The sequence below is a fragment of the Orbicella franksi genome, chromosome 1 (assembly GCF_964199315.1).
Source record: "Orbicella franksi chromosome 1, jaOrbFran1.1, whole genome shotgun sequence".
Classification (NCBI taxonomy): Eukaryota; Metazoa; Cnidaria; class Anthozoa; order Scleractinia; family Merulinidae; genus Orbicella; species Orbicella franksi.
The window spans coordinates 2,672,301-2,686,661 of NC_138145.1; the positions used below are offsets into that span (position 1 = coordinate 2,672,301).

A 14,361-nucleotide genomic window follows, 5' to 3' on the forward strand; every position below is an offset into this window, starting at 1 on the left:
CTGCCGTTTCTGGTTAGTCTTGCACTCGACTGTGGAATTTTTAATCTGGCGAACACAGGATTTGCTTTGGGACTTACGTGACTCTCAAAACGATCGTATTATGTTTCTAATTTCTTACGAGGTCAGACCACTTGTTGTAGATATCCCTTCCTTTCTGATGAGCAAATAGCTGCATTTCTCCTCTTCTGTTCTGGATTTGAGAGGTCCTGTAAACATCAGCTCGACGTGTTGCTTGAAATACGGCCAGTTTTCTTTCGGGTTGTCCCCTACCCATGCTTAAACGAAGATTTTGGTTTACTTCTGACACCATGCATGTAATAGCCGCGAGTTAGTATGTCGAGAACAGGAGGCAATGTAGCACCCTCGTTCTCTCATCTTCCCGCAGGTTATGTATAGACAAAATTCCTTCTCGGCCGCCCCTCCCTTCAATAATTTAATTGTCATCTCCCAGATTCTGAGAGACACGTGACCAGACCCAACCAGGGTCTCTCCTCTCTCGCTGCAGGGGGCGGGAACATGAGAGACCCAGGGAAAGAGGTTGGCGATGTAGCTTCTTTAGTTGCTTTAATACCTTAAACAACATGGCGGAGACTACATACGAGGATCGAAAGGCACGATGGTTCACGTGGTCCTTAGGTCACCGGAAGTGCATTCGAAGTACGTAGCATCATAGGTAGCCGTGGAGTATTGGAATTACTGTCGAAGGGTTTCATTAAACAAGTTAAGTACATATAAGGCTGCTGTAGCGGCATAAAACTCTCACGAAGAGAGCTCTGCAGGCACCGTCAAATGACAAAATGAAGATCTAAATATATTGTCTTATATCCGGAGGCACGACTTGTTATCTGTGCTGGGCCGTCTGTGCATGAGAATACCAGGGCTTTATTATATTTGGGCACTTTACTTTATCCGTTATATCAAATTGATGACGGGCGAGTTTAATTTTCTGTTGTCTCTGCTCGTGGTTGCTCTGACAATTTTCATGATGTTATTTTTCAAAGCTGAGGAAGAATTTAGAGTGTAATTTGTAAAACTTGGTATATCAATTGATGTATACATAGTGAAGTCATGTGACAGCTCTAAGATGCAATCTCAGTTTGTTCGGTAATAAAACAGTAAAAAGGCTTGATTTATGAAGGTAAATTAGTCAAACAAAAGTTAGAAAAATATCAAATTAGTGTCACCACAGTGACATTCTCGATATTCACTCCTTCTTAATGATCCCGTTCGTCCCAAATGAAGTAGCTTTTAAGTATTTTAAATTTTGCGTTGTTTATTGTTATATTTGACTTCTAACTGAAATATTGACACTAGGTCATATATTTATAATTCGTTGTAATTTTAATACTTGTCGTTGGGCCATTTACACACGCATTCACTTAAATTAAAAATTAATTCGGAAAAGCGCCCAATGTAATGCAGCCATTGCATCCCTAATCTTATCCGTTTCATGTTGAGTGACAAGTTGCTAATGAACTTTAGTAAAAAAAAATGTTCTTTGATAATTACTTCCCATTAAACTGTGATACAAGCCTCTATATGAGATTACGAACCGTGATATGCAGTTTTACTACATTCAAATTTATTTCGCTTGTATGGCTGACCGTACAGATCACACGGAGTGTCTCTGTAGTAACGAGATTTTCGTATTAAGGAGAAAAGTATGAGCTAAGAACATACCTCAGCGAGCGCAAAAACGGGATACTCCTATTATTTTATTCAGAAAGGATTGATTACCTCAGGCTTGAGTTCAAGATTATCCAATATCGTCCGGGGGGGGGGAGTGGGGGGGAAAGAGGAGGAAGGGAATGGAATTGAGAGAATAGTACATTTGAAATGAGGTATCCTTTTCAAAGCGATTTACAAGACGGATATCTTATGATTCGTTGATATTTAGGCTCACAAGAAAAAAAGGAAAATAGGAAGAAACTTAAGGTACCTTCTAGAACTCATTCACTGTCTACGGTTTTGTTTAGGGTACGATTTTGAAAATGAAATGAGATACGGGAATTTCGCAGCACTTGATATCTAAGAAGCGCGAACTGAGCTGTAGTCTTATATTTTACTTATTTTAGTATTTACCTAAATTTTCTAGGGAGCGGCTTCCCAGGCAGTAAGCACAACTTGCTTCTTGACAATATGCTCTGTTTATTTCATCTGACACCGGACTGATAGCTTCAAAATGAACTAATCAAAGCAGGTCTTTATCTATACGGAGACTGACATCAGATTTAGTTCTCTGTTATATTAAAGAGTTGATAATAATGCAAATGAACTACGTCGAATTTAATAATTTAGTAGCCACCAGCAGTCGAATATCAGTGCAAATCAAAACATAATTTTCATGCTAGCCAAAAGCATCTCCAGCATTTAATATGTCAGTAAGGTGCTCTTTATATACGGTTTTAGAAGGGATGGCAATAACATCACGAAATTAATGTGATTATTGTAATGAAACCACACTCCTGAAATTACGGGAATGTTAGTTTTGTGCCACATGGAGATATGGGTATCACGGATTGTCAATCTTCGTCAATATTCCAATGATTTGTTTACATCAGCTAAGTACCCTCTTTCTTAGAACTCATTAGAGCAGTTACGTTTGTAATGCGCTCGGCATTAGAGTTTTATCCTTTTAAGCTTGTTGGGTAAAGTAAATTTAGTCCGATTTGTCAAAGTAAAAATATGGATCTTGAAAAAAACGAAGACAAGTTGGCTTGCCTTGAGATACCAGGCGATGAGAACGAGACTTTAAAGGAACTGAACACGCAGAGACAAGCGGGACTATTATGCGACGTTAATTTAAAAGTGGATGGCGAGGAGTTTCCAGCTCATAAAGGAGTTCTTGCGGCCAACAGCAGTTTCTTTTTAGCCATGTTCACCACGGACATGCTGGAAAAGGATAAGGCTAGCGCTAGCTTGAGGATTATAAGTGCAGCAGCTATGGAAAGCTTACTGGAGTTCATGTACACCGGACAGATTCAAATTCACGTCGATAATGTGTTTGAGTTGTTGGAAGGATCTAGTTTTCTTTTTGTGGAAAAAGTAAAGAAAGCATGTTGTCAATTTCTAGAAAGTATAATCGATAAGGAAAATTGTTTTGAAATTCTCTCCATTGCTCATGCTTTCTCATGTAACGGTTTGATTCAAAAAGTCAACCAATATGTAAACCGAAAGTTTATTGAACTTGCCAAAACAGAGAGCTTTTTGAAGTTGCCAAAAGAAGAAATTATTAAGTTTCTATCCAGTGACGACATACAGATTGACAACGAAGAGCAGCTCCTTGAAATCATAAACGATTGGGTAAATTATGATCTGAAAATGAGAAAAGACTGGTTTACCCAGCTGTTAAAATTAATTAGATTGCCTCACATTCAAGAACTATTAGATCAAAAGGAGCTCAATGAGTTCAGGATGGCTTCGAAAATCAGACAAGCAGGCAAAGAGGTACTCTGGTCGCAACAAGCTGGAAAGTTTGCGTCAAGAAAATCATGTAGCGCAGTTGATGTGATTGTGGTGGCAGGTGGATGTGATAATTCAGCAATCCTGAACAGTGTGTGTTGTCACATTCCTGCTGTGGATAAATGGACGGACTTGTCACAAATGCAGCTTCCTCGATGGAGGTAACGTAAAATTAGTTACTGATGTCCGAGACTCGTTGCTGACATAAACCCATTGACCATGAAAAAAGCAATCAATAGGAGCTATCAAGTGACAGCAACATATTTCGTTTTTTCTCGGCAAAATTTAAAAATATTGATTAAGTTATATAAATCTATTCTCTACTTGTCGGCGCAATATTTAAATTACCTTGGTGTCTTTTGTGACAGAGTTTAAAGGCCGCTTGTCCACTTAATTGTTTTTGGTTTTCTAGCGGTTCACACACACGATCTCACAAAACTTCAATTACTTAATTCCAGGCTCCAAATGGTGACTTTGGAAGACAAGCTTTTTGCCATTGGCGGTCTCAGAGACGTTTGTGTGAGAGATCCCGTGATTCCTTTTGTGGAAAGGTTTAGCGGTCAAAACAACTTATGGGATTCAATTAATTATCAACCTTCAATGCATGATGTTGAACTGGACTCATTCTGCGCAGTTTCCACTGGCCCTAGTAGCCTACTTCTTGTGGGAGGACTCGATCCAAAAGCTGATAGATGTACATCCAGTGTGTTCAGTGTTGAGTTAAAAGATGGCTCTTCAAGTGTTGTGTCTCTAGCATCGTTGTGTTTTCCCAGGGCGGGCCACTGTGTAGTGTTACTAGGGAACAAAGTTTATGCCATTGGCGGATTTCAAGCTCCACACCAACATGCTATCCCAGACATGATTCGAAGTGTTGAAGCCTACGACATAGCTAAAGGTAAAATTCTGCACAAAGCTTTTTCCATCTGCAATAGAAACGATAGAAAAGAAAACAAATTACGCCTGTATACCCTATCCTTCTGTTGAGCTGAAAATGTGCATTGACATTTGTGAAGCTCAGACGTCGTCCATGGAAGTAAGCACAGGCTCTGCAGGCTATTGTTTAGCTCTAAAATGAAAACGTTGGACATCCTATATGACAAAAATGGCCAAACGATTTCCTTTTGTTTTCACTTGTTAGTCTTCTCTGCTCTTTCTCAGTGATTGAGTAATAGTTAGGCTTGATTACCAGCCGTTGTTCGAGAAGAGAACGTAGATCGGACTCGCGAGAGCGGCTGAAATCGAGCCTAAGTAATAGTAAGTAAGGTTATGAACATATGATTGATCATCGCAGTCATACACGCAACTTAAGCAGTTGTGAAATTAAAGCCTGAAAAAAAAAACAAAAAACATTTAGGCCTAAACGGGATTCGAACCTATGACCTCTGCGATACCGGTGCAGTGCTCCACCAACTGAGCTATCGAGCCAACTGGAAACTGGCCACTTTGAACTCACAAGGTGGCCAGCTCCCAATTGGCTTGATAACTCAGTTGGTAGAGCACTGCACCGGTATCGCAGAGGTCATAGGTTCGAATCTCGTTCAGGCCTAATTTTTTTCAGGCTTTAGTTTCACAACTGCTTAAGTTGTGTACATAACTGAGGTGATCAATTACATCTTCATATCACTCAGTCCGCAGTTCAAATATATTCAGTTGTGGTAAGTAAGTTTGTAACTTTATTTAACCAGGGGAGCCCATGCAGCAACGAGGCTGGTATCCATAGCGACCCTGTGAAAAAAAGATGTGTACAATTTATAAAATCTTAAAATTAAGTACAGTTGAAAAAAAGAATTAAAATTAGGGGAAATTATAAAAAACTAAAGAACATTTCAAGGGATAAAATGAACCCAATATGAAAAAAAATTATAAATTGCTAAGAAATAAAAAAATTACAAATAAGAATGCTTAATTGTCAAACTTTTAAAATTTCCCTAAGGACGGGCACTTTTAATACAAGCGGATACTGCGTTGAAACAGATTGTTCCTGCATACTTTAAAGTTCTCTTTCCATATTGTGCGCATTCGGCTTTGTGGGGCATGCAGTTCGTTACTTCAGTCTAGTCGCATGATCATGAAAAGCCCTACTCCTACCAAAGCAATGAGTAAGATACTCCGCAAGCAAGTTATTTAAGCACGTAAAAACTAAAATACATTTGTGTGATAAAATCCATATCTTATGAACAACGCTTACACAGAACCGTACTAAGAGCATAGTATCCAAGGCTGCTTGTTTTCTAAGCAGCTCGCTAAGCTCGATGCTTACTCCCTCGATGCTTATTCATTTTAGAAGCGTCCCCCGTCCATTGTTAAGATTACAGAAATTTTGACTGTTACCAGCTATTATTACCAAGATCATTTTTGCAAGTTTTTTGTTGTACTATTTCATAGATGTTTGGACTTGTGTTCAACCCATGAATGTCGGACGACAGTTTGCTGCAGTAGTGTCATTGAATGACAGCATCTTCGTCTTTGGTGGAAGTGACGGACAGAATGCACTTTGTTCGTGTGAAGTTTACTACCCAAAACTTAACACATGGCAGCATATCTCCCCAATGCAATGTTCCAGAATGAAGCATTGTGCCGTGGTGCATGCTGGTAAGGTTTATGTTGCGGGTGGTGTGAGTAGCAACAGGCCAGGTCACGTCTTAAGGTCAGTGGAATGTTACATTCCCGAGGAGAACCGCTGGACAAGTGTGTGTGACATGCCAACTGGAAGATTTGACCATCAGTGTTACGTTGTTAAGGTGGGCCACAAGTTCATCGCTTCAGTCATGGAAAAATCCAAATGATCATTTTCATTTATATTTCCCTTTTGTAAGTTAATTCAGTTAGTGTAACTGTAACTTGTGGCTTGAACTAAATATGACCTGAACATTTGCATATTTGAGCCAAACTTCAACGGGCGTCACAATATTGTATTTCAAAACTGAAACGGTTTCTATTTTTTTTTTTTGAAGAATTGGACCAATAACGACACTTAAAGTTAGCCGTATTTTTTCACTGAGGTAGGCTTTCTTATTTCTGTAAATCGAGAAGTTGTTTTCATTACAAAGATGAAACAAAGAATAAAAGCATTGTTTGTTATGATTTCTTCCTCAAATGCAATCTTTGTTTTCAAGAGGTCTGGGTTTCACGTAGTGGCAATTCATCGCCATCATTTTTATCGAGAAATGTATTCAATGCTTGAACAATAAAAGCTATTTTGCAATTTTGATAATATGTTGTTGTTTGCTTTTGTCATTCTATCCAGAACTAAACCATCGCTTCTGAGAGCCAATGCCATCAGGGCTCAAATAACCAATTAGTTTTTGACTATGAAGATATGTCGATAACGAAACAAATTTTAATCTAGGTGATAAGGAAATCAGAAAACTAAATTGCAGGTTACCAATTGAAGGACAAATTACATGTGTTGTGAGTTTTGATGATCCACTTAACTAGAGCTAATTAAGCGGATGACATCCCCTTTCCCCCCAAAAGAAAGAAGCCTGAAAATAAGCGTTCAGCCAGGGTTAAGTGAGGTATTTCTTCGATATATTTAGTAAACTAATGAATTACTATTTACAATTTACTATTTCATTACTATATGGATTAAGGTCACTGTGAGTTTTGATCATCGAGTTTTTAATAATTTTTCCAAGTGCAGAGAGACAGAAAGGAAGTATGTTTACTATTAGTTGATACGGAATTCCAGAGTCAAGAACCGAAAGGAAGACGAAGCTGTTTATCAGCTTGAGGTTGATTAAGGTAGATTTACCACCAAACGGATTTTGTAAAGTTAAATCAGCCAAGGGCTAACACTCGAAAGCTCAGTTGCAGACGCACTACGGCGGTTAATTTGGTAACTTCAAGGTCATAAATAGCTATAAATGGTAAGTAATTCACTTGCCTGACGACGCAACACAGCAGTTTTTTTTAACAGCTTTACCAAAGACAACGAATGCCATATTAAAGAGGAGATTTTTCATCAAGCGATTGGCGGGGTGAAGAAGCATAGCGTTGTCTGTTTTGAGCAAGTAAGTACGAATATATAGTAGGCCCAGGAGCTCATCACTAGTGACCAATCACAAGCACGCACTTAATTTTTTACTGACGTCATCATTTCACCGGAAGATTAAAAAGAAAAGCAGCCATTTTTTTTCCTTACCGATGCGCGCTCATGTAGACCGGAAATGACCTATTTCGCAGGGAAAGAACGGTTTGAAAATAGACCGGTCTATGAAAATGCCGCGACATAGGCTTAGTGTGGGAGTTGTACGCTCCTGGAGCTGGACTCGTGATAGGCCTTATTCGCAACGTAAATGTCACAAACTACATATTTAGAGTGCATAACTGTAGAGAGAGTGAGAGTTTTTTGTGTAAGTTCGAACGTGCCTTTTGTGTAACAAACACTGATGAAAGGGATATCCTGAACTCTAACATAGAACCTCAAAACATTTTCTGTCAATAAACCATCTCAATTTATTTTTTCGACCTAGTACCCAGTTCTCCCGCAGATATTGTTACATATCCAACAAGTGCGAGTGGAAGAAATGTTTTGGTAAACACGCCCCCATAATATAGAAAACTAAACTAAGGGACCGGTTATTATCTATCGCCTGCAAAAGAGGGGGAAGGGTGGGGGAGGGGGGGGGGGAAGGGGCTCGGAGGATTTTCGGCTGAAGACAGTAACATTTAGCTGATCCCCCTTTAAATGTTATTTCATTAAAGTGATCCCCTCATAACTATTGATATGTTTTGTGATCGTATCCTTCATGTCTTCGCACACATATACACCTTTCGATAACGTTCATATGGCAGTAATATGTCTAACTATGATGTGTACTTACAGTCAGGAGCATAGCACCTAGCTAGGTGATATGCTTCTGTTACAGTATTATGAAGCCACCGTGGTGCAGTCTAATCCTCCGTGTCTTTTGCTAGTCTGGATCCTGATATCTGATGTCAGTTGAAAATGAAGCCACCATGGTGCAGTCTCTTGATCCGTGTCTTTTGCTAGTCTGGATCCCGATATCTGATGTCAGTTGACATACCAAAAATCTAACCATCCCAAGCGCTTGCCCTCTTCTGAGCTCTCAGTTGTGACAGATCCCCCCTTCTGTTATCCTAAAAATCAATGATCCCCCAATCAATTTCCTAGGTGAAAACTTAGTCATCAAAGGCTATTCGTATCTCGAATATCGACTGAGGAATTCTGAGAATAAATTGGCTCTTCCACAGCCTCACACCAATTATTTAAAAAGACGTTTTTCCTACTGGGGTTCTATGTTATGGAACCGGCAACCTTTCTTTTGAACTCGGATCTACAGTTTCTTTATAAACTGCGTCATTACAGCTTTGGATAAGACATGGCATTCTTGAAAAGCAGCTTTAGTGATATCATAGGTTTTTATTAATTATTAGTTAGTTTAGCTACACTATAGGCAGACTTAAATATTTTACGTGCTGAAGGAATTTTTTACCGTGTATAAATAAAGTTATCAATCAATCAAATAAGCGCCCGGGGCGCTTATTCCAAATTTAGGAGAAGACCGGGGGCGCTTATTCGAGGAAGTCGCTGAATCGAGGGGAGCGCTTATAAAATTTTTTCCCAAATCGTGGTCAGATATGATCTTTTTTTTTTGTAATATATGTATGTGTCAGTCCTTAGAAGTCTCAGAAGGTTCCTGTCTCTCTTGAAGAACTACGTAATAACCCTTTTAACCGTTGGCCTTTATGCCCCTTTACTGGACTTTTATATTAGGCAATGAATCAGCAGATCTTCACTACTGTCCGTTGCGACGGTCAGTGTGTGTAGTGCTTGAATAAGTCGATAATTACTTGCTTGTGATTGAACACTTAACTATACATCCTTTGTTGTCTCAGTACTCGTCCATAAACCAGGGGGAGGGGAGGCGCGCTTATGTTGCAAAGAAGGCTGGGATTGATTCCTTCAAACTTTAATACGCATGACTGAAATTTTTGTCAGGACACAAACTGTAAATATGGGAGATGGCGACAGCTTTAGTAGCCATTAATTGTAGGAATGGCTCCGAGCCTTTTGATAATAAAACGCTGACCATACCCAATACCGCTGATAATACCTAGTTCACCTTTTGTTTACATTCATTGCCCCTTATTCACCTTCATTTAGCCTCATCCACGATCATTCATACACCCTCATTCACGTTCAGTCACCCTCATTCACTTTCATTTACCCTCATTCACCTTCATACACCCTCATTCACGTTCAGTCACCCTCATTCACGTTCATTTACCCTTATTCACCTTCATTTACCATCATTCACTCTCATTCACCCTCATTCACCCTCATGCACCTTCATACACCCTCATTTATCTTCATTCACCCTCATTCGCCTTCATACACGTTCATACACCTTCATTCATCCTCATTCTCTTTCATTTACCCTCATTCACCTTCATTCACCCTCATTCATTTTCATTCACCCTCATTCGCCTTCATACACCTTCATACACCCTCATTCATGTTCAGTCACCCTCGTTCACTTTCATTTACCTTCATTCACCATCATTTACCATCATTCATTCTCATTTACCCTCATTTACCCTCATACACCATCATTCACCCTCATTCACCTTCATTCACCCTCATACACCATGATTCACCCTCATTCACCCTCATTCACCTTCATTCACCCTCATTCACCTTCATTCACCCTCATTCACCTTCATTCACCCTCATTCACCTTCATTCACCCTCATTCACCCTAATTCACCTTCATTCACCTTCATACACCATCATTCATCCTCATTCATCTTCATACAACATCATTCATCCTCATAGAGCCTCATTGACCCTCATTCACTCTCATTCGCCTTCATACACCTTCATTCACATTCATACACCTTCATTCACATTCATACACCTCCATTCACCTTCATACACCTCCATTCACCTATCTACACCTCTATTCATCTTCATACACTTTCGTACACCATCGTTCACCTTCATACACCATCATTCACCCTCATTCACCTTCATTCACCGTCACTCACCATCATTCACCCTCATTCACTCTCATTTACCATCATTCATCCTCATTCACCTTTATTCACTCTCATTCACCTTCATACACCACCATTCACTTTCAGTCACCTTCATATTTCTTCATTCATTATCATTCATCCTCATTCACCATCATTCACCTCCATTCACTTTCATCCGCCTTCATACAACTTTATACACCATCATTCACCTTCATTTACCTTCACACACCACCATTCACCCTCATTCATCCTCAATCATCTTAATTCACCATCATTCATCTTCATACTCCATCACCCTCATTCACCCTCATTCATTCCCCCTCATTCACCCTCATTCACCTTTATACACCTTCATTCACCATCATTCACCCTCATTCACCTTCATTTACCATCATTCACAATCATTCACCCTCATGCACCTTCCTACACCACTATTCACCCTCATTCACCTTCATACACCATCATTCACCATCATTCAACCTCATTCGCCCTCATTTACCCTCATGCACCTTCATACACCATTATTCACCCTCATTCACTTTCATTTACTATCATTCACCTTCATACACTATCATTCACCATCATTCACCCTCATGCACCTGCATACACCCTCATTCATCTTCATTCACCCCCGTTCGCCTTCATACACTATCATTTACCCTCATGCATCATCAGTCACTCTCATTCACCGTCAGTCACCTTCATACACCATCATTCAGCCTCATTCACCTTCATTCACCCTCATTCACCATCATTTACCCTCATTCACTCTCAAGTACATTAATGCAAAGAATGTTGTAATACATTTGCAAACTTCTGTAACGTTTACACTGTAGCCCGAGAGAATTACATGCAGTGGGAATGTTTTATGAGAACTACATATTGAGCTAAGTCACCCACCCCTGTAAGAAGGCTGGACATAAGTGCACTTATGTCCAGGATTGAGTGTACTTACAAAATTAATAATAAACATGAAGATATTAAACGATTCTGATTGGCTGAGAGCAGGGCAGTTCAAGCGTAACACGAATGCAAAAAGTGTAACATCAGTGCAAAAAGTGCAACACCAGTGCAAATTACACATCGTGATTTTGGATTATGATTGACTGAAAGACAATAGAATTGTTGTTTACAGTCTATCGAACTTTATCTCTGGCAATCTTTGTTAACCTTTCCTTTGTGTACTTTTGCAGTGAAAAAGCTGGTTCACCGCGTTAAATGGACAGGATAAACCTTCAGAAACGGAAGGTACAGGAAACCTGAAAAATAACAGTTTAATAAGATAGAAAAAGACCAAAGACATAGTGATAAACCATATGTTGTAAATAAGTTAGGGACTGGAGCTGGTTTGACCTGCGAGGTCTGAGTCGAGTCTCGTGATTGACACTTGAAAAACGTGTGCAGAAAAGGAACGGAGAGAACGGAAAGGAGTCTAGCGTGGACATTGATCTATCTCTGTATTACGGAAAATATCTATCGGAACACGGAATTAACTCTTAGAACAACATTGTCATATCTCGGAATCTATCAAAGGATCAAAATAAAGAGTATGGATCGATACAACACCATAAAGGAACAAGGATGGCTAAGGATAGAGAAGATTAACACGGATTGCAAACGACGAATTTGAAAAATTGAGGCTAAACTTTTCAATATGCGCAAACCGTGACTGAGCTCCTTTAAATAAGCTTAAATTTGGCTATTTCCGTAAAAAAATCACGAGAAATTATGAGAACTAAAGAAAATGTTAAAAAGAAACCGAACACATGGCAAGATTTAAATTCTACAAAGAAACTGAATTCTAGATATAGAAGCGCTAAATTAAAATACCGTAATGCAGCACGTTCTTTCCAGCGAACTTCGTCCGCAGGAATTTTACGGTCAAAATTAAAAATGTTGGTTGTATAGACGGTTAGATCTTCATGCGATTGCGTAAGCTTATTCATTGTCAGAGAAAAGTTTTTCTTCCAAAGATATTTTCCTAAGACGTGAAAAAGAGGTAAGAAAACTGAGTATGCGTCATGATTTGCGCGCGCATAAATTTCGTCATTATTAAAGTTGAATTATGACGCAACTCTAATTACTTAGCTGGACCAAAAGTACGTTTTACGACGCTTCACCGCGGTGTTCTTGTCTGTGAGATTTTCGACAGTTAGAGGCCAATTTCAATTTATTAAATGTCTTACTTAGCTCCGAGGCTTAGGGGAATTATAAAACAAAAAGGGACCGCCTAGGGTCTAAGGGATGAATAATTAACTTCTTTTTTTATTATTCCGTTTAGCCTCGCGGAGCCAAGTTAGAATTTTAATATATCAAAATTGGCCTATCAACTACAAACAGCATATTCGGATCAAAATTCCTTTCAGGTGCGTGTTTTTCTCCCAAGTTGCTCATTTTTCACAATTCAAAGCACACAATCTTAACGTGGGATGCATTTCTTTTGTTCAAAGCATATTTCTCGTGGCTGTGCTGAATTTTAATGTGCGTATATATAAAGAAGTGTAGAATGACACACCCATTTTAGCGTCGGTCGCCGTTGCGTTGAAGGCAAGGGCGAAGACATCTTAGTCGCTGTGCTCCCTTTAGGCAAGTCCATATTTTCTTTATTTATCGCCATTGAATTGAAGGCAAGGGCGAAGACACCTTAGTCGACGTGCTTCCTTCAGGTAAGTCCACATTTTCTCTAGTTAGTTACGTGTCCTAGCTGTTTCCCTCGTCTTTCAATTTGATCATTTAATGGTATAATAAAACTTTCCTCAATGCTGTGAAAGCTTCGAGGTGCATGTGTTTTTCCTTGACACCGAAGACCGTATTTAGGCGAAGTTGAAAAACCGAATAGCAAACATTTCTCTTGTGAGTAACTGAATGATTATTTTTAATAAAATGTTTGTTTACAGCTTGATAATCTGCTTGGTTTGCCGTTTGACTTTGTCATTCGCAATTTGTTTCGTCACCTCGGAGCGCTACCATGTACACTCTTTTTAACTGTTATAAAAACAGAAAATTCCAACCGCCTTTGCCTTTGCTCTGATACGAAGAGAACAGTTATGTAGTTATATCAAAACCTATAACTAATCTTCAGTTCGTTCCCACTGCAGTGCACCACTTTGTTAGTAGTCGTTTAAAAGTGTTATTCCACATTTTGAGGGAGTTTTGTTAAGTGCAAGGCCGATAGACGTCCGTTAAGTGATACTAATACTCAATCAAGTCAGTTTTGCTCGAGTTAACACGCGAAAAACTCAACCATGACTTTCCTGTTTTTTCACAAGAATTGACAAGAGGCAGCAAAGTTGTATCCAAAGGAACTGAATTGGAGTGACAGGCGTCATTCACCAATTCAAATGAAGTGTAGCACGACCAGCTATGGACTCCTGGCAAGTTTCATGTTGACGACAATTCCGTTGAAGTTCAGATAAGTGAATCACAGTTGTCGCTAGATTTCATTTAATATAATCCTTTGAAGTTTTGCAGCTAAGTCAAATTTAGGGGCATTCAGACGTATCATTAGAACGGGTTTGCAATTTAATAAAGAATGTCATCGATTTCAAAATGAGTGCATGTCGCTGGTAATTTTGTATGCCTTGGTGCTGAATGTTTCGTAATTTTAATGGACGAGTCTCGTGTTTGGACGTATTTTTGCTTAAAATTAACCCACAGGCAAAAGTGACACGTATTATTTATTTCGTACTATTAAGTACTATTAAAACATTTTTCATTTATCTTACAAATACAAGAAATCGAGTACCGAATCCAAGATCTTACGATTTGGTGGCACTAAAGTTTTACTGTTTTTTTTTCCATTTTTTTCACATAATCCATTCGTAGAATGGTTCAGTTTATCGTCCTGCGATCGTGTTTTTCTGTTTAAAAAAAGACTTGAAATCCATAGCAAGA

General features: G+C 39.1%; 1 protein-coding gene across 3 annotated transcripts; it reads left to right on the forward strand.

Moving 5' to 3' along the window:
- Positions 1-2,614: 2,614 nt before the first annotated feature.
- LOC145485112 (kelch-like protein 12) lies at positions 2,615-13,886 on the forward strand. Of its 3 annotated transcripts, XR_014049148.1 has the most exons (5): positions 2,615-3,623; positions 3,921-4,357; positions 5,848-6,203; positions 11,661-11,715; positions 13,737-13,886. XR_014049148.1 is itself a non-coding variant. In XM_081463800.1 (4 exons), the coding sequence occupies exons 1-4, from the start codon at positions 2,686-2,688 to the stop codon at positions 11,661-11,663; spliced, it is 1,734 nt and encodes a 577-aa protein (XP_081319926.1). In that variant the 5' UTR covers positions 2,615-2,685; the 3' UTR covers positions 11,664-12,927. The 3 variants fall into 3 exon arrangements, 2 of the variants coding, with proteins under 2 accessions (XP_081319926.1, XP_081319918.1); XM_081463800.1 differs by lacking the exon at positions 13,737-13,886 and having other exon boundaries at positions 11,661-12,927; XM_081463792.1 differs by lacking the exons at positions 11,661-11,715; positions 13,737-13,886 and having other exon boundaries at positions 5,848-6,583.
- Positions 13,887-14,361: the final 475 nt, after the last annotated feature.

Bases quoted from the DNA above. Each gene is read 5' to 3' on its own strand.
- LOC145485112 (XM_081463792.1), top strand. From the start codon at position 2,686: ATGGATCTTGAAAAAAACGAAGACAAGTTGGCTTGCCTTGAGATACCA. The intron at 3,624-3,920 runs GTAACGTAAAAT...ACTTAATTCCAG, and splicing joins ATGCAGCTTCCTCGATGGAG to GCTCCAAATGGTGACTTTGG. The intron at 4,358-5,847 runs GTAAAATTCTGC...ACTATTTCATAG, and splicing joins AGCCTACGACATAGCTAAAG to ATGTTTGGACTTGTGTTCAA.